The sequence below is a fragment of the Amia ocellicauda genome, chromosome 5 (genome assembly GCF_036373705.1).
Source record: "Amia ocellicauda isolate fAmiCal2 chromosome 5, fAmiCal2.hap1, whole genome shotgun sequence".
NCBI classification, from domain to species: Eukaryota; Metazoa; Chordata; class Actinopteri; order Amiiformes; family Amiidae; genus Amia; species Amia ocellicauda.
The window spans coordinates 21,754,511-21,780,094 of NC_089854.1; the positions used below are offsets into that span (position 1 = coordinate 21,754,511).

The 25,584-nt window shown below is 43.2% G+C and overlaps 1 protein-coding gene across 1 annotated transcript in view; it reads right to left on the reverse strand.

Annotated features, from left to right (window-relative positions):
• mgat5b (alpha-1,6-mannosylglycoprotein 6-beta-N-acetylglucosaminyltransferase B) overlaps window positions 1-25,584 on the reverse strand; it is an 81,848-nt gene that overhangs the window by 9,462 nt on the left and 46,802 nt on the right. The window contains exons 10-12 of the mRNA XM_066704311.1: window positions 11,171-11,302; window positions 3,776-3,909; window positions 2,642-2,781 (exon numbers count right to left, since the gene is read on the reverse strand). Coding sequence (XP_066560408.1) covers window positions 2,642-2,781; window positions 3,776-3,909; window positions 11,171-11,302 — 406 coding nt within the window. The remainder of the gene's footprint in view (window positions 1-2,641; window positions 2,782-3,775; window positions 3,910-11,170; window positions 11,303-25,584) is intronic.

The following is a 25,584-nucleotide window of genomic DNA, read 5'->3' on the forward strand; positions in this document are numbered from 1 at the left end:
AATGATCAGCGGTGCAGAGGAGCTGGGGGGAACAGATGAAAGCCGATTTAAGCAACAACAAAATCAAAATAATAAATCAGGCTACACCGGATGTCTTCATGTTATGTCAAAGGGTTGGCTCTGATCTGTTGTTTTTTGTATAACCGACTGAATAAATACATTTTCTGAACAAAAATAACGTTTTGCAGTTATCACTTAAATAAATAAATGCTTCTGATTAGGTACATATGTCTCAGGGAGGCAGATTTGCTTTGTTTTGGCTCCCTCTAACTATTGACTTCCTCTGTGCTGTTAAGAAGCTTATTTTCGGTCCATTGTGTGGCCTGTGGCTGTAATTGGAGGCAGCAGGATCGATAGAGTCCGCTGTGAGGATTTGCAGAGCCAATTAGGAGATTATCTTCTCCACTAAGTGCGCAAGACAGGGGGAATTAAAGGAAAGGCAATGTTTACTGATAGAGCCAACAGCGGCGTGGTCTGAAGACCTTCAGCTGAAGAGCCACCTGGCTCTGGATCAGATGTATAAATTCAAGGACTAATAGGTTTTCCCCTTTTCTCATTGTCACTAGTAAATTAAAACTGCCCCGGGATCTTTACACATGTTTATATGCAAATATAATTTACTTCGGGGGGATTTAGATTTCAATGCACAGTGGAGGCATATCTTTTCAATCTAAAAATGGACAGACAAACGAAAGGGCTCAGTAATTAATGTCCTTCTTTTCTTGAGGAAATATATGTATATATAAAATGTATAGGAATATAATTATATAGATCATAGAATAGAATTTGGAATATAGAATAGAATATTGGTATAGAATTTGCATGAATGTATTTGTTCTTGTTTTTGTTGTTGTGAATTTCACTCCAAATCTAGTTGTGTTTTCAACAATCTCATAAAATGGTAATTATTTACACTTTCTAGATTTGCACCTGAAGGACATTTAGCAATGAAACATATAAACGTTGACACACTGACAGAAATACACACAAGGGAATGCAAAGAAACACAGCAGTTATAAATGGATGGCAGCCATTCTCTCACCTGGAGGGTACGGACCGACACCGGATTAGTGTTCATGCAGTTAGAGTACAGGACATGCGAGGACTGAGGCACAGACATGGGTCGGGGGGGTCTTGGCAATGCAATTTGGTTGACAATATGATGATGAGATTCTGCATCATTTCTCCGTACTGGCCACCTTGGGATATTGTCTCACTGGCCAGAGCCTTTTAAACAACACCTGGGTGGGCTTTTTTAACAGTGATCAGGTGATCTTCTGTAAGCGATGGCACGGTGCCATCTCTCGGTTCCTGGCACTTGTGGGCGAGACTATGGCTGGAGGGGAAGCAAATGCCAGCTTTGAAGAAGGGAAAAAAAGAGAAAGCAGCAGATGCCCCACCGAGCGACTGAAATCTGTTGCATCAATTATAATTTAATCCACCATTGCTCTGCCTTCTGCCTGGCGCAGGTGCCAAATTGCTTTTTGTCTCATGATAGGTGTTAAACTGCTGAAGCAGATATTTAAAGATGCACTTGTAGCTTCATTACAAATGCACAAATCAGATCTGGGAGACGAGAGAGGCATCAATTATGGGTCTGAGGGTCACAATCAGGAACCCTTCACAAAGTGCCTCGTAAAAGCAATCTGAGGTTGAGTTGTTGTTCTTGTCATTGCGTTTAATCACATAACATTTCAGCGCATCCGTCAGGCTGCAGTGTAAAAAACACTAAACTATTTGGGGTCTGTGCTAAAGTAAAACACAGGATATTTAGAAAACACACAGATACAGCAATTTACATTGTAGCTTTTAGTTTTGAAATTGCACGCATTTGATTGATGGCGGGTTTCACTTTAATATCAAGCCTCTCCATTATGAGTTCGGATTGCAGGATTGCAGGAGAGATTTTAAAGCCAATAATAATTTCGTATCCGGTCTATATTACTGCATACGAATATGATTCCAGTTTCAGCACATTCAAGACGGGAACAGCCGCAAAAAAGGCTCTTATTAGGAAGTGTGGAAGACGTGACCCAGCTTGAAGCAACGAGCTTCAAAGCACAGTGGGCCGGGACTGAAAGACGCTTGACAAATGAAAACAGACAAGATTTAGAAGATTTTACCTGGAGCTGAAGGAGATCCAACAAAAATACGGAGAGGGTGAGAGGCAGAGAGGAAGAGAGAAGTTGAAAAGTCAAATGCACAATTACACAACACAGCCCACAGATATCTTTGAACTTCACAACAGAGGAAAACACTTGCTTATGGTTTTGTTTTTACTGTATTACAAGACGAGGTGCCACGGATACCATTACAAACCAGCACTTGTGATGTTATCTATGTCTCGTGGCATTAGGATGCCTTTTGGAAAGCCTTGCCTACCCCTGAAGCTGGGGAATCACAAGAACTATACAAAAGGGTCTGAAAGGGAAAGTTTAATGAATATATTTGTTCATAAATAATTGATCAAAGGGTATCACTTTCCATTCAGACATTTTCGTCTCCTTAAAACACATTTCTGAACCAGAAACAGTTGTTTAGCCCTGAATCATAGAACAAGTTTCTGTCTTAGAGGAGAGGATGCCTTTAATCATCCCGGCTTCATTTTCATTGTCATTTAGGGGCTCAGACAGGTCAATACGGTACTTGCCTTCCACATGCTGGCCTCCTTGCCATAGACGACCGCCATGTTGCTGACTTTGTTCCTCTGAATGTTCTCTTTCTCGGTGTCATTGAGCTCCTCAGATACAAAGCCCATGAACGAGTTGTCAGGGGTGTGCGCTGCGAAGACAAACACACCATTGGTACGCGGTTACGCATCAAAACAGAGATTCGCCGCTGAGCAACTACCAAGACCAACGGAGAAACATAAAAATAAATGGGAGACAAGAACAGGGAGAGAAATGACAACTTAAGAATCTAAATAGATAAATGAATAAATAAAAACACTTCCTGAATGTAATTTATTATCATTCCTTTTCAACAGATCCGGAGCCCGGGGGCGTCAGTGCGACGGCGGTTGAGCCATTTGTATTCTCCGCTCTCCCCCCCTCACATCCGCACGCCTCCGGGACCCTCAATCTCACTCCAGCTGAATGCCTCTCAGTACTCGGCGATGACGGAGATGCTCCCACTTCCTTTCGGGCTCTGTCTCCCCGAGCCCGAACCACCTGCCCGGCTGTCAAACTAAGTGTGGCTGCCTTTCCTCGCAGCGCCTGACACCATATGGGCCCCGCGTGTTTCATATGCTCTGTCTGTTTGGGATTCGGAGGCTGATGGCTATCACCTCCACTTTCTGGTGTAAACGATTCCCCTAGAGAGGCTCAAGGCTCCGACGGCCATTTGTTTAGAACGATTGTTGTCTTTTTTTATCTCTAGCAAGAGCGTTTGCCTATGCCAGATGTTTTGTAAAAGCTCTGACAACACCGGGACGGCAGTTCCTTAGAGCCATCAGTAGAGGGATGAGTTCTGTTTGTCTTATTTTTACCGGTTCAGATGTACAACCCTTTTTTTGAGGCCAATGGTCGCTGAAAGTGCCGTGTAAGTGAGCTGATGGAAAATGTAACGTTTTGACGTGCTCAAGACAGGCCCCATTTCAAAACACTTAAATGCTTTCAACGTGCTACAAGAAGCCTCCATTACAGGTGATTAGAAGTCATGTACAATTAAATGCGGAGAATGAGACACCTTGTCACATGACTACGGTGTGGAGAGCTTCGCTGCTGAGGAACCGTAGCTACGGCCACTCTGCTTAGGTCCGAACGGCTGTACTCACGGAACATGGTCATGTACTGCTTGGTGTTGAGGTTCCAGTAGCCCCAGTTGGTCCGGTACCCGTGCAGGGTGGCGTACTCCTCGTGGTTGTAGGCCGGCTCAGTGCCGAAGGTGTCAATCACTCGGATGTGGCACCTAAGACGGCAAAGACGGCAGACCGAGTCACATGCTGAGAGCGCCATTAGTGCGAACGCAACTGATTGCGGTAAGTGCGATGGTAATGAAGCACTGGCAGAAACAGTGGGAACTGGGAATCAAAACTTCTCTGATTATGTTTCTATTCTCGGCTGCACATCGAGTCGCAGCCTCTTAGTGGGAAACACTAATGTATCGGGGCTGGAATTCAACCCGAAACAGCTGTCGGTTATCTGTCAAGAAAGGAGAATAACATATTTTGAAACCCAAATGATGTAGGCCTTTGACAGGATTTTAAAGTTGAGTCACAAGCCAAATAGATGAATAAACCAGTTAAAACCAGGGTGAAATCAAGTCAAGTTTTCCTAAGAAATTAACTAAACATTTGAGGTCATCAACACCAACCCACTTCCAGTTTCCTAGACTTAAAAGCAAGAAAGCCCAGCCCCAAGCCACCTTCACAATAAGACAGCAATAGCAAAGACATTAAAGTATAACATCAGTCCTTGACAACAGATTTATGCACACAACTTAAATTCCACATTTAAAAGAAAGCCAGCAATACAATAAAGACAACAAATAAACAAACAAAGATAAAACACGCAGCTGAAGAGACGCCACTCTGAACACGCTGTCCAACAGGATCAGGCATCAGATTTCCTCCTGGCAGTGTTGCGCTCAGCCGTACCTTGGAAGTTTATCATTACATTCTTCCTGAGTGGGTTATAATCTACAGAAATTACATCCCAGTCAGCAGCTCAAGAGGAACAGGAACACAAATCCCCTCTCTCTCCTCCCCCGCTGAACACAGCAGGCCGCCCTCCCTGCTGGCTGCTGTGTCTCGAGGCCTCTTGCTCTCGCTCGGATCAAAATGCTCCGCCGCGCCGGTAGCTAACAGAGCCCCCCGGTCCTGGTGAGTTCCACTTGGCCGGATTGACAATCTTATCCAGCTCAGCGTGCCGACCAAATCCGGCTACTCTGTCATCCTGGGGAAATGAATTCCGACAGCGAAGAGGCTGCCACCCACACTTTAATAATATATTTATTTGTTTCTAGGCCTTATCCCTTTCACAAGTGCATGAATCCAGGGTGCCGAACAGCTGTGGAGCTCAGAAACTGCTCGATACCCCACCACTGTCGGACACGGCCCCCCCGCCTCCCGACCTGTCTTTCCCTTTACCTTCACTGCCGGAGTGAGCGAGCACCTATTTGCTGTATCTCTGGCTAACAGATGCTGGCTGCCCACTTTTCTGTATTGTTTTTGTTTGTGTGTGTATAATGTGTGTCTGTGTCTCTGTGTGTGTTTTTCTCTCTGTGTCTCTGTGTTTATATGTGTATGCGTGTCTGTGTATGTTTATATGTGTGTGTGTGTGTTTATCTGTGTATTTGTGTCTGTGTTTGTGTTTCTCTGTGTGTGTGTCTTAGTGTGTTTATCTGTGTATGTGTTTCTCTGTCTCTGTGTGTTTATCTGTGTATGTGTTTCTCTGTCTCTGTGTGTTTATCTGTGTATGTGTTTCTCTCTCTGTGTTTATCTGTGTATGTGTGTCTCTCTGATTGTGTGTGTGTCTTAGTGTGCTTATCTGTGTATGTGCGTCTGTGTATATGTATCTGTCTTTCTGTGTGTCTCTGTGTTTATCTGTGTATGTGTATCTATGTGTGTGTGAGTTTGAGAACAACTGGATTTCAAACACTTTCAGTAAATCCTTTATTCCCTCTTGCCCACTCGATCCACGCCAGTCTCTGCTAGACTGCTGCTCCACTCTTCAATTCTTGGCAGAAGTGAGTGAAAATAAAACAAAAAAATAAAAATAACATGATATGTATTTAAAACTCCATAAAAGTGAGTATAAAGTGTTCTCATTCACCTCACAGACAAGACACTCCATATGTTCATTTATGTGGAAAAAAGCTCTGTCTGATGTGGTTCTGTTGTGTTAAAAGAAAGAAACACAAGCTCACATAGTTTAGTTTTTTTCCTGGGGATTATTTGTGACGGTGCAGTTTACACAATGCCCAGCAGGTGGATATGGGGAGTGTTTGTTTGTATCAAGGTATTACAGCCTTGGTCTTTGAGACAGAATTTCCTCCAGGGCTGTGCAGTTATAGATATGAGTGAATACAGACATGTATTCAATTATGCATTTGTTTTAAGTCAATTATTAATTTAAATGTTTTCTTAAATTCACTTGCTGAAAGGGGTGGCTCGAACCCAAGACCCCGAGATTTCATCATCTGCGTCGAGCTTGGCGACCAGCTTCCCAATAACGCTTTGCAATCTGCTCTTTCTGACAATGACACACAAAGTCCCTGTGTCTGTTGTGAGAGGCACACAATAAACACTATCTGAAATTGAAATCTATGGTGAGTGATACATCTCGACTCCCGTCTCATATAATTAATTACAATCTTCACAGAATTAGCGTGAAATCCGATAGCGACGCGCTCTCCCCGCCGCCTCGCTTTACTCCCTACGGGAGCAGCTCGAGCCACTGTCATTTAATCTTCTGCTACGCAACGCGTGAAAAACAAACACCGAGACTGGGCTTTAAGTCAAGGTGACACGAGTTTCATATTTCTCGGGGTTTATGAGTGCCTGACAGGTTAAGTCAGTACACGGGGTATTTAGATCAACAGCGACCTGAACAGCACAAGAGCGTCTAGCGATTGCAGTTGTTATTTAACCCAACATGATACAGATAGCTGAGCAGCAGTACAGTATTAGCACGGAGCACCATCAAATATGGCTGATAAATGTGGCTTTAAGTTTTCCCATCTTACTATTAGGGATTGTTGGCAGATAAGCCATCCCTGGGGTAGAGATGTCAGTTTTGAGCCGCGCACCAGTTTAAGCTGCTGTTTGCTATATCTTATTAAGATCAGAGCACAGCCTACACTAGGTTAAACTGCTATTCATTTTGAGTCTCGTTTCCTGCACCGAATCCCCACCGGACGTGGCGTGCCTCAGCGGAAGACTGCTCACTTTTAAAAACGTCTTAAATAAATAGACACGTTATAAATCAAACACGGGGGAGTGGGGGCAGAGCGTGCAATGTTTCCCCGCGCTGAAAACCGTGGGAGTCTCTCGATCCCCAAACGTTTGGCGCTACGGTTTAAAAAGGGGGAGGCGTGTGAGAGAGTGAGAGAGAGAGAGCTGCCGAGATAACAGGCCGAGGATTGCTCCCCTCCTTTATCTGCGCCGTAAATTCAGCGCACAGATGAATCAATAAGCGGTGCCCGATATCAGCTTGTTTTGATTTAGCACTGCCTTCTATCGCGCCTCAGCATCTTTAAATGGCTGGCGAACTTTGCGGTGGAAATTAAAGTATTGGACGTCCACCGCCATGGCACTATTAATGAACCCGGGGTGGATGTGCTCATAAATATTAGTAATTAAACAACTTGCAGGTGCAACGCACACTCGGATATTGACGGATTATGGTATTTCTGCACCGGGGCCAGTGAGGGGATGTGCGGGGATCAGGAGTTGTGCAGCAGATGATGTATTTCTGTAGCCTTCCCTTCCCTCAGAGGGTATTAACAAGTGAGAAAGGAGTTTGTAGAGGTGTGGGCAAGGGAGGAGGGTATTTAATAAAACAGTAGGAGGAGAGCTGAGGTGCTGCATATATAAAACTAAATTACAATGCCCCGAGCACTGGCAGGAATCAATGGGCTGGAAGGAATCCCAGCCAGAGGAAAGAGGGGACTTTGTCGGTGATTATAGAAGGACATTAGTAGCAAAACCCTAAAGCCATCAGCGGGGAGAATAATAATGAAAAGAGCAACAAACATGAATTGAGTAAACGCCAACATGGCCGCCCAGTGGCACAGGGAAGTGGAGGAGAGTGTCATCAAAGGGGTGGAGCCATGCGGGACCAATGGCTGCACACTTTAAATCTGGGGAGCTGTGGCATAATCACCGACAATCACTCTTGCTCACAGTTCAGACAGATCTGTCAAATACAGACATGTAAGCAACGCGTCTGTGTTGCATCAGAACCCCTCAAATCCACGCGGCATCTCTTTTGATTTTGGGAAAACAGAGTTTCAAAGGATAACGGGGCCGTATGTCTTGAAAGCGAATGAATAAGGAATATGAGACAGCCTTCTTTTCCCTTTACTGGTGTCAAGACTGCATGGCGTTTGTTTGCACGGTATTGAAATGCGTAAGCGGCTGACCTGACCTGCCTCCTGAAGCATATTTTGATTTTTGTGGGGGGATGTGTAGTAGATCATACACTTAATGTGCACAGGGAGGGAGGGAGGGAGAGAGGGAGTGAGAGAGCGAGAGAGCGAGAGAGCCTGGGTAGCTACAGACATCAGGCATGAGAAAGACTAGACAACAAGTTATTTGTTTATCCATCAATACAATTAGATCTCCACAATGCAATAAAGCAAACGCACACCACTTTATCATGACAGTAATTGGGAAATACAGTTCGGCTGACCTTTCAAGCTACAACGAGGGCTGTACGCATTACCTCACACCCCAACAAGATCTACGCATCTATCCTGTAGCAGTGTATGTGGCATGCAAGATAATATGATGCTGACAGAACCGGGCCCTGGCGTTCGGACCCCGATCAATGAGGATGCCCGTGCAAGGCTTTTCAAAGGCTACATCAATAATCATTTCTATAATAAAATAAGAGGACTCCCTGTGTTGCACCTCACATCCCATCTGTTCTGTTGTTTATCCATGTTAACACCCTGTCTCAGCCCCCAGGTGTGTCACACATCACTACTGTTCTTGTCGGCCAGAATTCACCAGAATGTTTTGTTTTTCCAGAGAGTGAATAAATAGATCCCACCGGTGATATTGAAACATGCAGTATCATCAAGTTGAAGCTGATTTGCTTTGTCAAGAGATATAAAACTTGAATGGATTTCGGTACAAATTGTGTAACCCTCCTGAAAGCAATTTTGAGACTGTACTACATCCATACATATTCAAAATGACTCTGCCTTCAGTGATACTCTGTCAACCGAGGCTACAGGAACTTTTGTATGAAACTAACTATCATGGAAGGCTACTTGCAAACTTCAGAGAGATTAATTTGCTCTCGGGATTAGCGATTCTCTGAAAGTTCAAAGGCATTCATTTAGAAGCACATAAACTGGACAAAAAATGTACCGTACACATTGTAACAGATGATTAAAACTTGCTGCATTGTCGAGGAGGACTTGGTGAGGTCAGTGAAAGGTTTGCCGCAGTTACACGACTCCCTTCTCCCGTGAGCTGGGGGTTTTCAAGCAACCACCTCTGCAACCAATCTGAGGATAATATATCATGTAAAATACTCTTGGAAACAATTGAGAGACTATACTATAATCAATACATATTCAAAATGACTGAGCCTTTAGCAATACCATGTCACCTGAGATTCCAGGAACGTTTGTATGAAATAAATGATTACCAAAGACTATTTGCATCTTCAGAGATATTACCTTGCTCTCATGATTAATGATTTACTGAAAGTTCAACAGTATTCATTTAGAAGCACCTACACTCACCATAACAGTGTAACCAATGATTACAGCTCTAGACGTGGGCCACATAATATGGCATTGCAACCGTGATAAATCCATTATGGTAACTAGATGAGTCAATGCCGTTATTTAACTCATATCAATTGTTTTCCTTGGGTTTTCTGGTTGGAATGACCTTTGAAATTATCAACGCAAATTCACAAATGGTGGGACAACGTGAGCCACATAAACTGGGGTTTAAAAAACACACATTGCCCGTAAACAAATGCTAAGCCGATTGGTGTCCATGTACTGCAAAACCCTGCCGATAACTAAAATATATAATCTTCCCATTTCAGCCCAGTGACAATTAACATTTCTGCCGAGCATTTAGGCTATTGATATTTCAGTGGTAATCTGCTGACAGGTGCAATGCAGATTACACACAGACTGAAATATCCAAAACGTCTCTTCACTGTTCTTCCCCCTCTGGATGTAATTGGCACCGTTTGCTACTGAGGAGAAACAAAACACCTACATAAAAAGGATGTGTATTGAAAAAGTGGCTTTCAAATGAAGTGCAAATATATGACAATCTTCTCTAAAAGCGTGCATCATGGAATACCAATCACTCACTGCGGAGAAGTGTGATATTGTCATTGTGCAATAAAAAGCACAAAAAATGCAGTTAATTACCAGCAAAGAAATATTTTTTCTGCTCAGAAAACGCAGCTCTGTGTCAAGCCGAGGTTAACAACATAATAGTTTTTTTGTGTGGATTTTCACCTCTACTACCCTTGTGTGTCAGTCTGGCTATTATATATTTTAAGTGCTTTCACACTTTGAATGAATATATAGTTCTGTGGATCTTTGGCACGTCCGTGTGCTTTAAAAGATTCTCTATCGTCACTCTGACACGGATTTGCTTTAAAAACAGAGATGTAAAAAGGTAATGGCTTTTGCTCACAATTGTGTAACCCTCTTGAAACGAATTTCAAGAGCTTACTTTGTCTGCATATATTAAAAATCCCATGCATATTTCACAACCCTGTCAATTGAGGTCCTGGGATCCTTTGCAGGCAACACATTGTTAGTGATGAATATCTGAAGGTCCTCACAGTCAAAGATTAAGTGAAAGTTTTGCTTTGGAAGGCCGTGCATTGATCAAAACATTACTTGAGCAGAGAATCTCAACCAGAAACGATTACGTTCATCTTCATCTGGTAGGATATTCAAATTACCGTCGTAATCTGGCAGATCAGAGCAAAAGAAAGAAAGAAAAAGAAAGATCCCCAAACATTGTTTCATTTTCCTCTCGATGTAATTGGCACCATTTGCGTCTGAGCGAAAAGAAAAGAAACACCCACTCACAAAAAGACGTGTGTTTCGCTGATTAAAAAAAAAACATAAGTACGCATTTCAGGAAGGAAAAAGAAAAAGCAATTTGATTCTCATTGATCTTATTGACGGTTTGATCCAGGTTTTCCCTTAGGATGCTGGTGATTGCAGGGTATCCTTATGTCATCTTATTTTCTGCAGCAGACGTGGGACGTATAATATAATAATCATATATATACAGGCTTTTTTAATTTCGCCAGTGCAGTTTTTGTGTAGGAGAGTGTAGCTCGTGAAACCTTAACTGAATCAATGTACAAAGCTGCTGAGCTACTGACTTCTATGTTTTACCTCTCAACCACCTGAACAAGATTACTTCACACTAAAGGGCTATATAGATCACTGGAAAGTAGGGCAGGGGTCTTGGTTGTGACCTACACATCACATTCAGTCTACTTACTTGTGTCTCTTTAGCGAGAGCCCCATGTGCTGCTTCATCTGCTGAAGGCCGTGGTAGTCGGTGTAGATGAGGTCGAAAGGCAGAGGTCCCGTGAGGGGGCAGCTCCCTCGTCCCGGTGGCACTCCGAGGAACCTAAAATATAAAATAAAAACTAGTTAAACACGTCAAACCATCGACTACTTAATAAATAATTCAGATGCAATCTATTTCTGGCAGAAGTAAATAGAATTTTAAATCGAAAGGGAAGTGGACAGACCCAGACCGATAATTAATTCATAATTGCACTCACTGAGGGACTCGATAAGTTAGCTGATTTCTTACATCGAAATCGAGTAAACTGATGGAATGAAAACATAAAATAAATGAAAGAAACAAATGAATAAATGTCTGGCGCTCAGAACCACACCACCCCCACATTAAGGAATGATAGAGGGAGAGAATGAAGCTCAATCCTGGTTGTGGGCTAATTCAGTTCAAGAATTATTGTGCTTTTCAAGGCGCCAAAAACTCGGATGCAAACTCTGAATAGATGTTGCTTTATTTGTTTGCGTCTGATACTCCCTTGTTCACAGGTAGCCGTCATAAACACACACCTGAATGGGTGCTGCTCTTTTCTATTTAATTAAAAGTATAAATATTAAAAGGGGGGGAGATGAGATCATCCTGCTCTTCCGCTGGCGACACACTCAGCCAGGCGGGGAGATAAGGCCGACGTTTCTGCTTTATAGATGGAGCATCTGAGAGGCCCTTTTATTCCCGCGTTATTTCAGATGTTATTAATTTAGTTTCATTATAAACCAAGCGACAAAGGGACCCATTTGTTCTGTAGCGCAAATGCTAAGCTCATTAAATCATACCTGCTATACATGACAACCCGAGGCTGAAGGCTGGGATTCACCAGGGAAAGTGGGACTGAAGGACCAAAACCCACCTACCGGATTTTCACATGCTTACCGAAGAGGAAGTTATTGCTAATGACATGAGACTCTTAGCTGCCGCAGCCAAGTGCACAAGGCTCTGATGTAATCGTGCAAGCAATGCTTTGGCCTCCACTCTTACCTTCAGATGAGTAATTGCGGCCAATACTTTATTGAAAGGACCATGTCAAATATTAAACATCCCACATGTGCAGCTGACCTGCGATTCAGAGCAATACTGAGAAATTAAACTGCCCAGATGCATCGATTCCTCTCCGTCTCTAACTAAACTGTTCGCCAGCGAAAAGGATTTTCCTGTAATTTTTGTCTTCTGTGACAGAGATGCATTTATCAGCTAGTTTTTCTCTATTTGTGAAGCAGATAAGTATTGCACCCATGAGATCACCATGGCTGTATCAGTTTTCACATCTGTAGGGTAGGATGTTTGACTTCTCCCTATTGATTTAACACTCAGCGTGTCTCGCGCTCTCTGAAGGGGACTGTTGAGCATCTGATCTGAATAGGATTGTCATGTTTGATCACGCTCTATACATCGCTCTCTGGTGTACAAACATCAAGTGAACCTTTGTGGTGCCTTCCGTTCAATGTAACGGTTTTGCATTATTTCTGTGTGTGGGGGGGGAAATTGGTTATGTATGCACTAAAAGTTCATCCTGCCAAACACACTTTGAGGAAGATGACACTATACGAGCAGAATAAAACAATCTGGCGAGCTTGACAACGAGGGAGAAATTGGTGGGATTCGTTGGTTGACTTCTGGGGTCCAGGAGAGAAGCAGAATATCAGTTTAACCCAAATTCTCATTTCCCTTAATCCGATCCTGAAACCGCCCCCCAACCCCCTCACAGAATTCATCTCTCTAAATGGAGGCAGTGTAATCCGTGGGCCGAGATCACAAAATGTGATCGACAATGTCAGCTGGGACCCTTAAAATAGACAGCGCTCTGTGGCAGACGGCATCACAGACGGGAGAGGCAATGAGATGAGTCAGTTCCCTCCTTCTGGGCATTTATTTGCCAGCACCCAGAACAGGGAGCATCACTTTGCTTCCAATACCCGCATTTGTCAGAGGCTCTCGAGTGCTTGTCGACGGGAACTCCAGGCAAGAGGCCTCCTTTCTTTCTTTTCCAACGTAGTGTGCAGACTGACAATTTCACCCCAGACAACTGGAAGGTGAAATTACCATTTCAAACCCATTGTGAGAGCCGATGCACACACCTGCCAGCGCCTCGGAGCTCTCAGGCAGTGCGATCACAGGGCTAGACCTCCCACTGGCTGGCGCTATCGAAATTTCTCTATAGTGGGAGATAATGGAATGAAAGGGGGATGCAGCCCAAGCAATTTAGTGTTGCTTTCTTCATTCAAAGCCAGTAAGAGGGGAGAGAAAGTTTCAGAAAAGCCATTACCACAGAGAACATCTTAGGATTTATCAGGATATATCTATATATATATATATATATATATATATATATATATATATATATGAAAGATTAACATGATTACAAGTGAGCGTCTCGTGGTTTTAAACAAGCAGCCGCCGCACCATTGCAGTGAAGTCTTTCAACAGGAACTTGCAGATAAAAATGCTTCCCTACAATAAAAATAAAGACCAAAGGTTTGTGTCCTGTCCTACACAGTGCATGCTTTGAAACACACCTACAATCACTCAACTGTCACCTGCCTATGCCAATCAGACACACGATTCACACCATATTTCCGATTCCCAGAAGACTTTTGCATTTATTCACCAATGCAAAGCCACCATCAGGTTTGTGGTTTGACATTTGCAAAAGGTGGACTGGTGGGGAAATTTAGCCATAGCCTGGGTGTGGCTCAATGTGCTTGAATGTGCTGGGGAGATTTCTTGGGGCAGTTACACAATTCATTACATGCCACGCTAGTGTTCGTTTAGCAGAAGGAAGTTCCCTGACACTGCAATCCTGAAAGCTCTGCCGTTTCTCATTGAAGCCCGGCCGCCGTGGCTGGTGCAGAATTCACACTCTGTAATGCTGCTGCTCTGGGGCCCCTTTCGATTGGATTTTCTGACAAAAGCCTCCTGACTGTTTCTTCATTATTGACTTTACCTGCCCTAAGACCCCTTCGCCTCAAGGCTCCGTTTTAAAGCGGTGGTCTCTGAGAACTTGTAGCGGTCATTATCCCAGCAATTCTTTTAATGCGTTTTCTTCCATCTGCACATGTTTGCTCGGAGTCCAGTGGGCGGCCGCAATCCCGATTCCACAGCAGGCAAAACGCACCGAAAGCACGTACCCAGCTGGTCTGGAGCCAAACGGTGCGGAGGACTTTAATATCCCAGAATAGCACAGGCCCCCGCACCCTCCCCTGCCCCCCCCGACACCCCCTCTAGGCACAGGCAGTGTGTAATATCCTGGACCTCCACACTGAATCTGTTGAAAGTGCTATATTGAATTTGCTGAAATTGCAATCTCTGTATTAGAGTCTGCCGCTTTCTAAATATCGTGCATTAAACGGCACAACCGGCATACCTCGGCAGACGCCAGTGTGAATCACAATCCGTCGTGTCGCTTTGTTCAAATCACAGTTAAATGCAGGGTATTTGCTTTTTTGGCAGCGAATATACAGGCGCACCAGACTCTTTGAAATCATATTACTGACTGTATTGTTCAGACCACAAGAGTGGTGTTGATTTTATTCAGCGCAGCAGAACGTCATCCAAACATTGCTATCTATTGTGTATTTAGAGTAAAACACAATTGTGTTAATCGAATTGTTCGTACAATTGTTGATTTTCATACTACAGCTACTGGGTTGGTATGAGAGATTATAATATATTACAACACAATACAAGCATGGCGTTAATGATTCAGATTTACAAAACAGCTTGGAACGCCTTAGAATCAAACGACAAACCAGTTAAAAAAAGCAACAAAGCAAGTGGATAAATACATCTAAAAAGAGAGAATGTGGCAACAAACCTACAATCACCAGAGCAATTTAAAATTAGAACGTTGAGGGATAAACAAAACCAAAAAGAAGGATCTCATGATTGTAAAGAATTCACTCAGAAGGATCCTCACGTCAGATGGACATCTCCTCGTTATTTCCGTCACAGAACTCCTTAATGAGGAAGAAGATAATTGTGTCCTTTGCCATCTCGGAAATTAGAGCACAGGACCCCGCGTTTAATTAGCTCCCTCCGAGATCCTAGTGTTCGCCACCATTAAATTGCTTTTCACTAAATGATGTGTCCTCCTAAATTAAAATACACACAATCCGTTTGCCGTCACAGAAAAGAAGAGAAATATCGCCCAACCTTTGCAATGCCAACAGTCTTACTTCTGAGCAAATTACACAATGGTTGAGAGGCCGTCATATTGACATTGGTAGCCTGATGTCTGACACAAGTAGCTACGTTTAAATAGTGATCTGCTGCTGGATATACACCGATCAGCCATAACATTATGACCACTGACAGGTGAAGTGAATAACACTGATATTCTCGTTATCTCGTCAGTGGGTGGGATATATTAGGCAGCAAGTGAACATTTTGTCCTCAAAATTGATGTGTCAGAAGCAGGAAAAATGGGCAAGCGTAAGGATCTGAGCGACTTTGACAAGGACAACATTGTGATGGGTGGACGACTGGGTCAGAGCATCTCCAAAACTGCAGCTCTTGTGGGGTGTTCCCGGTCTGCAGTGGTCAGTACCTGTCAAAAGTGGTCCAAGGAAGGAAAAGCAGTGAACCGGCGACAGGGTCATGGGCGGCCAAGGCTCATTGATGCACGTGGGGAGCGAAGGCTGGCCCGTGTGGCCGATCCAACAGACGAGCTACTGTAGCTCAAATTGCTGAAAAAGTGAATGCTGGTTCTGATAGAAAGGTGTCAGAAATCACAGTGCGTCGCAGTTTGTTGCGTATGGGGCTGCGTCGCCGCAGACCAGTCAGGGTGCCCATGCTGACCCCTGTCCACTGACGAAAGTGCCTACAATGGGCACGTGAGCATCAGAACTGGACCACGGAGCAATGGAAGAAGGTGGCCTGGTCTGATGAATCACGAGTTCAAGGTGTTGACTTGGCCTCCAAATTCCCCAGATCTCAATCCAATCGAGCATCTGTGAGATGTGCTGGACAAACAAGTCCGATCCATGGAGGCCCCACCTCGCAACTTACAGGACTTAAAGGATCTGCTGCTAACGTCTTGGTGCCAGATACCACAGTACACCTTCAGAGGTCTAGTGGAGTCCATTCCTCAACGAGTCAGGGCTATATTAGGCAATATTAGACAGGTGGTCGTAATGTTATGGGTGATCGGTGTATAGTGCCACCAAGGGCCTTCCCTGTACTGCCTCGTAGCAAGGCAGGCAGGCAGGCAGTGAGGGACGCGGCAGTGGGCCATGACTCTTGCGGTGCCGCGGCTTGGTGACAGCTCAGCCGGGGGGAGAGCAATGTGCGTTCCCTCGGAGACAGAACAAGAGTTCCCAGCTGGAGGCAGATCCCCTGAGATAAGTGACTGCAGATGCTTCATTGCCCTTGTCACATAGGATATTATTTCGCTCACTGTGATACACAGCAACTAGCAAAGAAAAATAAATAAATATATATGTACACACTTTTTATTTTTTTGCTCATTGCAGGAAGGTTTTTTCCTTTTTTTTGGAACCTCCTGCCCCAATATAAGCTCCCAGAGTTCATAGGGCTCGCTGCTCTTTGCTTGACTCTGTAACAGCCCTGTGGAGAGGAAAACTACACACACAAAAAAAAAACTCATGAATGTGTGTTTCGGGCACGTTTAATATTTAAACTCGAGCAGCTAATCAGATGTGATGGGGCTTTTACTTTGTCGTTAAAGAGTCTAGTCTTTGCTGATGCATTATGGATGTGTTCAGAGTATAATCCTTTCCCAGCATGCTTTGCTCCGGCACTTCCCCTGCTGTTAAATAACTGCACTTCAAGGATTTGGCCTCGTTGACAAAGATGGTGATAAAAAAGCTAGTTCTTCTTGGCTGCTGCCGCCGTTGACATGGGCAAAGGAAATAAAAAGAAACATGGCAAGAAAGAAAGAGAAATATAAAATCAATCATTAATGTGGCGGTTTACTTCTATGAGAGTGATTAGGTTGACGGTTCATTGAGGGAGGCTAGTAAAGACGAGTGGTTTCTTCTCCTGCTGGTCTCCAGGTGTCCCCCGTCTGGAGTGATTCTGCATGCGGTGAGCACCGGGAGGCAGGGAGATTCACAAACACGCTGACGTCTGCAGATGTGTCACCAGCACTGCCTGGAGTTGTTTATACTGGGAGCTCCTCCAGGAGACTGGGAGCCCACGGAGGACTGCTCTTCCTGCAGCAAAGCATATGGGAAGTGCCCATCGCTGTAGGGTAGTACAGCTGGCACACAAACAATGGGAATGCCAACATAGGCACCTCACACGTCCAATGGCAAAAGTGTCATATCAAACCATCAAACGACTTGGGGGAAAAAACAACCAAACAAGAGCTCAACTAGACTTCATACTCTATCGCATAGCAAAATATACTCAACGTTTTTCAGGGGTTGCTTTCAAATGTGACGGGACGCAGGCAAGAGTATTTTTAGACTGTTTTCCTGGCATTTCACACGCGTATGCAAATGTCTGGGCATAATGATCTCGCTAACTTTGCTTCCCTTTGGCAAAAAGCACTTTCTCAAAGTCAGCAAACGGCAGCCACAACTCGGTTTAGCTGAATCATGACAAATAGCAATTCTGTTTTTCTCACAAAATCATATTAACCTCTTTTTTATCCTCTTTCTTAACCCAGATAAGTGTTCTCTCTCCCCTTTCTATCCATTTACCAGTAGAAGATCGGGGATTTGCATCACACTGCTTTTATATTGTAAAAACAAAGGCATTTGCTGATGCTTTTAAGTTTTTAAATACAGTTTGTTGACGGGAGCATCAGGTCACTGCGTAAAAGCCAAAAATGTCACGGTTACAGATCAGCAATGGCAACTATTTCCATAGTATATTTAGTATATTCAAAAAAAAAATAAGCGCTTGACTTGTTTTTTGTCACTGATGCTTGCTACTGTATTGAGACATTTGCCTATAGGTCTCATATCAGACAGCGCTGTAGCTTGAACTTTGATGAATGACACCCATTACAATGATATTCCTGCCTTCCATGTCAATTTCCCCCACCCTGCCTCTATCTGCACACTTTACACCCATTCAGCCCAGTGCAGCACAACACACTGAAATGCAATAAGGAAACAACAGACATTTTATTTGATGGGTTTGGATTTTACATATTTCTGTTACACAGGGAGTGTGCTGTGGTTGTGTGTGTGTGTGTGTGTGTGTGTGTGTGTGTGTGTGTGAGAGAGTGTGAGATCCATCAGTTATTGAAATCAACCCATCTCCCACTCAACTTAATTTCAAGGCTGGCTGCTCTAAAATGGGGCTATTTGTTCACACCGCGATACAGAACTGTGGACTCAAAATGACAATGCTTCTGACCCCAATTTCTGAAAGGTCTTTTATATATATATATATATACACACACACACACACACACACACACACACACAGATGGGGGAGTCCAGGGAAGTCAACCAGAGCCACTTCTGCTCAAAGAAAAACACAGAAATCAGGACTGAAGTTTGATTCAAAAGTGCAAAGCTGAAGAGTTCCGACTCAACCAGCAGCAACAGGAAGTGAGAAACCGATAGCAACATCATCCATTACAACCCCCCCGAGTTCAATACAGCTCAGACTGGGTTAATATAATATATTATGTAGCCCCCTCTCCCCGACACGAAACTTGAATTTAAGAGAAATGAAATTAAACAACAATATTCTAATAATTCTAATAAAAGCACACAAACAAACCAAAAGCCATTCCCATTAGAAAACTCCACAGAGAACAGCTCAAACTGACCGCATTCCTCTGCTGGCACAGGCTGTTGCCAAAAGCACGCAATGTCACTGACGGTGGCACACATCCCTCCTGGGGAGGTAAAGAGGCTGCTAATCAAATGGGAAAATAAACTGCTAACACAGTGCTTAATAGCTTCGAAAGTATTTTAAATGTGATGAGAGAGTTGACTTGTGGCCCATCGGGATGCCGGCGGAGTTGCCAATGCGGTGTTTCCATGTTGTTTTCTCGCTGCCAATTTAGCACCGCAGAGCTCATAATGAAGGGAGGAGGAGGACTGGGCTGAACTCTGCGGTTTTTGCAGCTCCAGAGATGCACATGATCCGAACAGACAGTGAGGGTTTCATGTAAGTGGGGTACATATGCACAGTGCAGGAAGATGGCGTTGTCGAGAAGGGCATTTGTTCTTGGTTTGAAGTGTCAGTAGCTCTGGAAACTGTTGAGGTGCATGTTAAAATCCCCGCAGAAGCTCAGCACTGTGACAAGAGGAGAGAGTGGATATCATGATTGCACCAAGACAGGTGTTGTCTTTGTCAGGAAGAGAGGAACATCTCACACTGCTATAAAAATAACAAAACCACTCCCTCCTCCTCCTACTCTGAACTCTATCCCAGCAAACATCAAGATTCTGCAGACTCTCGGATCTCTTTTCTCTGAACCGCAAACTTTTATTTTCCCTTCATTAAAGTAAGTCTTGTTTTAAAGACTTTTATGTAACTGGATGCGATTGGGTTCTACCACACTCTGCGTAATCCTTTACTGCACTCTTTGGCATCAAAAGACGGTGTGTAAAAATAGATCTGCATTGTGCTGTGTGCGTACGCATGCAGGAGTTTTAATTACCCCCAAAATAATAATCTAAAAGCCTTTTGTTTTATGTTCTTCTATAAATGTATGGCAATGCTCTTGTGTAATGATACTCTGCTTGGGCGTCTTCCCGTCACTCAACCTGACTGATCAAATCTGTCCTCTCAGATGTGTTATACCTGATTCTCACTGAACAAGGAAGCACGGCAAGAAAGCCACCATGGGCTTTGATCACAGGAACGTCTTTTCTTCCAGTCATGTAGTGCAGTAACGGCACTGCATACTATAAAACAATTACACTGGTCTTTTCTAGCCTTTATAAAGATATAGACTTCCCAATATAAGAAAGAAAACCTCTTATATATATATATATATATATATATATATATATATATATATATATACACATCAGACATATTCCTACGCAACATTCAAGAACATACACATCAAATGTGTCTCTCTCCAAAAAAAACAGTTTATTCTCAACATTAATGCATTAATCTAACTAACAAGCTCTGAATTAAAGTCACATCCAACTTAAATCCAGTTATACTTATTACCTTAGAACATTTGGCCCTATAAAGTCAGGACACTCCAACTCAAAGCGTTGGGATGAACACAAACACACACACACACAACCGTTACACCTCATACATTCATATACCGAATCTGGAAGTCGTACACACAACACAATACCAAAACACATGCCACCTACAGTTTTGTGACCGCAAGAGTTTTACAGATATATCTTTAGGACATGTTAGTGTTTTTAATATATTCCAAAGGGGCGCCAGGGATCTGGGCAACTGGACTGACAGCTGGAGAGGTTATTGAGTCTGCTGTACAGCAAAGCAAAGCTGTTTACAACCCAATCAATTTGTACGCAAGAGAATTTGAGATACAGTCCAAGATAGCATTTCTGCTGACACAAGCATCCCCAGGTTACCTGCACATCTTAAGTCAGAATTATGCATCTGCGTCAGTTCTGTATTCTATTTTTAACCTTGCAAACATTTCCCTTTTATCAATGCGGATGAATCCTCTTTCCTGGTTTCCTCATGGATTCTTTTTATAAACTGCTACGAGGGCCGGCTTTGGTAAATTGCATAATCCCCCATTCCTTGGCAATCCTACATTTATTAGACATGATGCATCTCTGTCTCGTCTGCTGTATCTTTTCTGTAACTTTGACGCAAAGTCGAGGTAGAAAATTAAACAAAGAAGACCTTTGTGAAGATAGCAATATTAGAGTACTTACACAAAGGGCAGCCACGAATTTGCTGCAGCACAAACAATCCCCCTGGAGTGAATTATTTCCACGGGAAAGCAGATAACGCACGAAGCAATGCCAACGATTTTTCCATCTGAAAAACCTTCATGGATTTAAAACTCAATTTGATGGAGCAAAGAAAGGGAGTAATTTTGTCATGAAAAACAGATTCAATATTCCATAGTAACACTGGATTTATATATATATATATATATATATATATATATTTATTTAATGCCAGTCAGTTTTCGCATCCTAAATGTTATGTTGCCTGGGGACTCCTTAGCCAAAGACTTTGGTGGACTAAGCAAAGAAGAGGATTTTTACAGTGCAGTCCTAATAAATATAATATACGTCCTGGAATATATTAATGAGAGTGCAGGGATGCAAAGTTAAGGTTTGTTTAATTTAGATTGAGTTGCACACACAGCCTCTGAAAAGCAATTTGCAATTCATAACTTCGAGATTAGACAGTGAAGTGGGATCTATTCACGTTGTTTGGTTAAAGAAAATGCAAATAATAAGGCTGGTTGCTTCCGAGGCAGCCATCGTGTGGATGATACTGGCAATCTCGCCATCAATTAAAATTAAATAAATACATCCAAAATGTGACAGAAGAATATCAATGCAGACTCATAAGTGGAATCTGTGCTGTGGAAGAAAATTGACTTGTGGGGATGGGCAGCTGAATTTAATTGGTTGAAACGGTTTTCTTGAGGTTTGTTAAGTCATACAGGGGGATATTTAAAACCACCTTTAAATGGGTCAATATGGATCACCTCCAGTCCAATATGGTCTTTCACCATAACGGTCTGGTAAAATGAAAACAAATGGCCACGAAGACCAATTCTAAAATCTGGTTTTGCTCCACAGTTTTATAGTTTATCTTTCTTCTGTTTCCAAGCTCCAGAGGGTAAATGTCACAGCAGACAGGCAGCTGAAGCTTTTCTTTAATTATTATTCTTGTTGTATCAACCCACGGAGCGCATCTCTAGACTTCTTACAACCAAGAGCGCCGGGCCTACCCTTACTGGAGTCTCTCCCCATGACTCCCACTTCCCCCTGCACTCGCTCCTGCTAATTACCTGTCTCTCCCAGAGAAGACAGCGATCACCTATTTAAAGTGACAGCTATCGGCGCCGCTTGACTTGAACTCAGCCCTGCGGAGCTCCAGGCCAGCTCTGCCAAGCCAGGATGCACTGTACCTGACAAATACTGTGTCAGATACACTACATCTCGCTCTCAATTAACCTCCATCCCCCAAAGGAAGATCGGCGTTTCTTCTCTCTTTTCTTTTCCTCCTCCCCGCTGTGTGGTGCAAACTAACAAGCTACTGATCTGTGGTGGGAGGAATGTCGGTGTGTTTATTCATATGAGAAGATAGTGAGGATCCCAGAGAGACAAAACAAAAAGAAACGAGCCGGAGCAGCATTGCCACTGCCGATAATCAGAGCTAGTCGGTAAATATATGAGTTGGAGAATATCAATAAAAGTAATAATAGCTGATCAATACATTTACAAGATGTCCAATGATGTAGCACCTGTGGGAGAAGGAAACGATCAATACTGCTTCCACAGTGTCTTCCCATTTGTTCAGATATAACACTTCAGAGACTGCTTCCCACCACACACACACACTTGTGATGGAAGTAACAGAATATTAATATATTTATACTGTATAATTGCAGCAGCTGCATGTACTTACAAAAGTACCATTCTTATATTTTAAAGAGCTATGACTGAAATATATATATATATTTTTTTAATTGACAAGCACCTCACGGTAATTTATGCTCACACCAGACTAAAAAAGACAATTCACAGTCTGAAGGAGAAATTCATGTTGACAAGTGGAAGGGTTTTTCTCATTTTTTTAGAAGTCAAATTTAAAAAGTCAGACGACAGATATTCTGGCAGAACAAAAAGCAGGAAAATGACAGATTAGGAGCAATTTTGCAATAAAACGTAACTACGCAAAAGTCAGATTGGAAATAAACGAAATAAATCAAGACATAAATAAACCTTCCCATCACAAAATATGGGATATCCTTTAAAATATCTCTTTGGAGAGGATGACATGTTTTTAAGCTTTTTTCTCCCTCTGAATAATTTCTGGCCTCCTTAAAAGGAAATTAAATTTAAATAGATACACCCTTGGGGAATCTTTTAAAAAGGCAGTCAACTCAACTATCTGTTGGGTAGCAGCGAAGAGAACAGAACAAATGGTTTTATTCTCTTCATTACTGGTTGTGCAGTGGGGTTTATGGGCATCATGTACTACCCCTGTACTCTCCCATTAAGCAGACAGGACTGTAAACATTAAGGACATTCTGTATGTATTTGCCTTGAGCAGACTTGGTACTCCTTCTGTTAATCAACTTTCCCTCAGATGCATTCACTGGTTTTCATTTTTCATAATAATTGTGCTTTGTTGTCAAAAAGCAGTCATAACCATCCTGTTGCCCAACAAGAGCACATTGCGTTTCTCTGCAATCTGGAGGTTTTGAATTCCTCCCATTGCACCGGATCTCCGCAAAGAGATTAATGTATATGGCACATTCACGTCCATATCATATGATCCTAATTCTCTGTATTGCAGTTAGCATCTGCAATTGAATGGACTGCATTCAGATAAACCCCTGACCACAGTCTGTGAATGCTGGGAGCGACGGTGGTTAATGTTCTGCATCATCAATGCACAAGGCTGGTCCGCAGAATGGCAGAAATTACCGAAAAATCGACCACCTAAAAACCCTTCTACACTACAAACATTGCACAGGACACACAGCACTGGAAATCCGAGCTACACAACCACAAGAAATGTCATTGATTGTGATGGATCCCACATGATGTCAGATAACAGCCCTCCATTAGCAGAAGTCAAGCAGAGACACGGTCCTGGATATCAGCACTGAAAAACACGTGACAAAAGTGAATTTGGGGCTTTTGATTACTTCAGAGACCATGCCCCCCGCCCCTTGACACGTACAGACATGCCTTATTGCGTTCAGGTACTGTAGTGCGTTTGCAATCCGCATGAACTAGAGCGAATGTGAGCCGCCAAAAACAAACAAAGCACCCAGAGGAATATCAAGCTCAGAATTGTGTACATCTCTGCCTAAGTACCGAGCCTCCTGATGGGTGTCTGTATCGAGTGTCTAAAACCAACAGAATCAAAGCGCTCTTTCTTCTCTGGCCCCGGAGCTGAGAGCCTGCAGCAGATGAAAGCCTCAGCCGGAGGAGGGGGGGAAAGGATGGCTGCAGGCGAATCTGTTAGGGACGCGTTTTCTGAACTTGTCTCTCTCTGTTCTGCACATAAGGCCCCAGACGGGAAGTCAGAAGGGGTTTCAGATTTACATGCATGGTTACTATTTGTACCCCCCCCACCCCCAGAAGCTAGCTTTCTATTTCTGTCCGTGTGTGTTCTGTGTGTCGGCACAATGCCTCTCATCTCGGGTGCCCAGGCAAGCGTCGCACACTCGCATATTCGCACACCTGCACACCCGCACACCAGCACGCTCGCACAACTTTGCTCCCCCATGGCCTGTGTTCTAATGAGGAGCACTTTGTCTTTTTCCCTCGCATTGATGTGACCCTTGTCCCACAGCTTTTACAACAAGGCAGAGAGGAATCACAGAGTGTACCACACACACACACACACACACACACACACACACACACGCACACCCATGCACACACACACACACAAACACACAGCTATTTCACAGAGCATTCTGGCTTGTTTTGACCCTGGAATAATTTAACTTCCCACGTATCCGTGCCATGTTCCCTTACACATCTTCAAAGTCTTTCTTATCAGCTGCAGTTTTAGCAATACATACATTTAATTATACTTGATGTAAAAAGAAAATTAATATCAATTGTAGTATTTAAAATAAAAAATGCAGGTGCACACTAGAAAAGTTGTGCTGCTTTCCTTGGATGTGTTGCGTAACAAGCTTATTAGTAAAATAAATAAGGACTAGCTTTAAACCTGCAGCTCAGTTATATTTAATAATATAGAATTTAGTTCTGAAAAATACACAAAACCGCATTAGCCTAACAAGCTGATCACCTTAACTGCTTCATAAGTCCTGCACATCACACAAATGTCAGCTGCAGACGCAGGGAGGACTAAGCTCACGTATGAAGGATCACACAGACTCTTTTGCTGGTGTAAAAGAGCACCCAGGGAATCCAGAGAAACCTTCACATTCTGCATTAAAAAATACAGCTGTAGGGGGTGAAAAAAGGTGATTTTGCAGTTTTCTTTCAGAACGTAGGTAAAGGTTAGACGCAGAAGAAACAGTAAAGTCACTTGAAGTCAGGAAAATCGAAAGCAAGAAGGAAAAGAAAAGAAAATCAACCCACAAACACTAGAAGTAATGCTTTTTGTAACCTCTGAGCACCCATACCCTTAAATAAACTTGACACTTTCTTCAGCCTGCTTCCTGTGGGCATTGGGCACTGAAAGGAAATATGAACAGGGTCCAAGGCCATCACTGGTGCTGA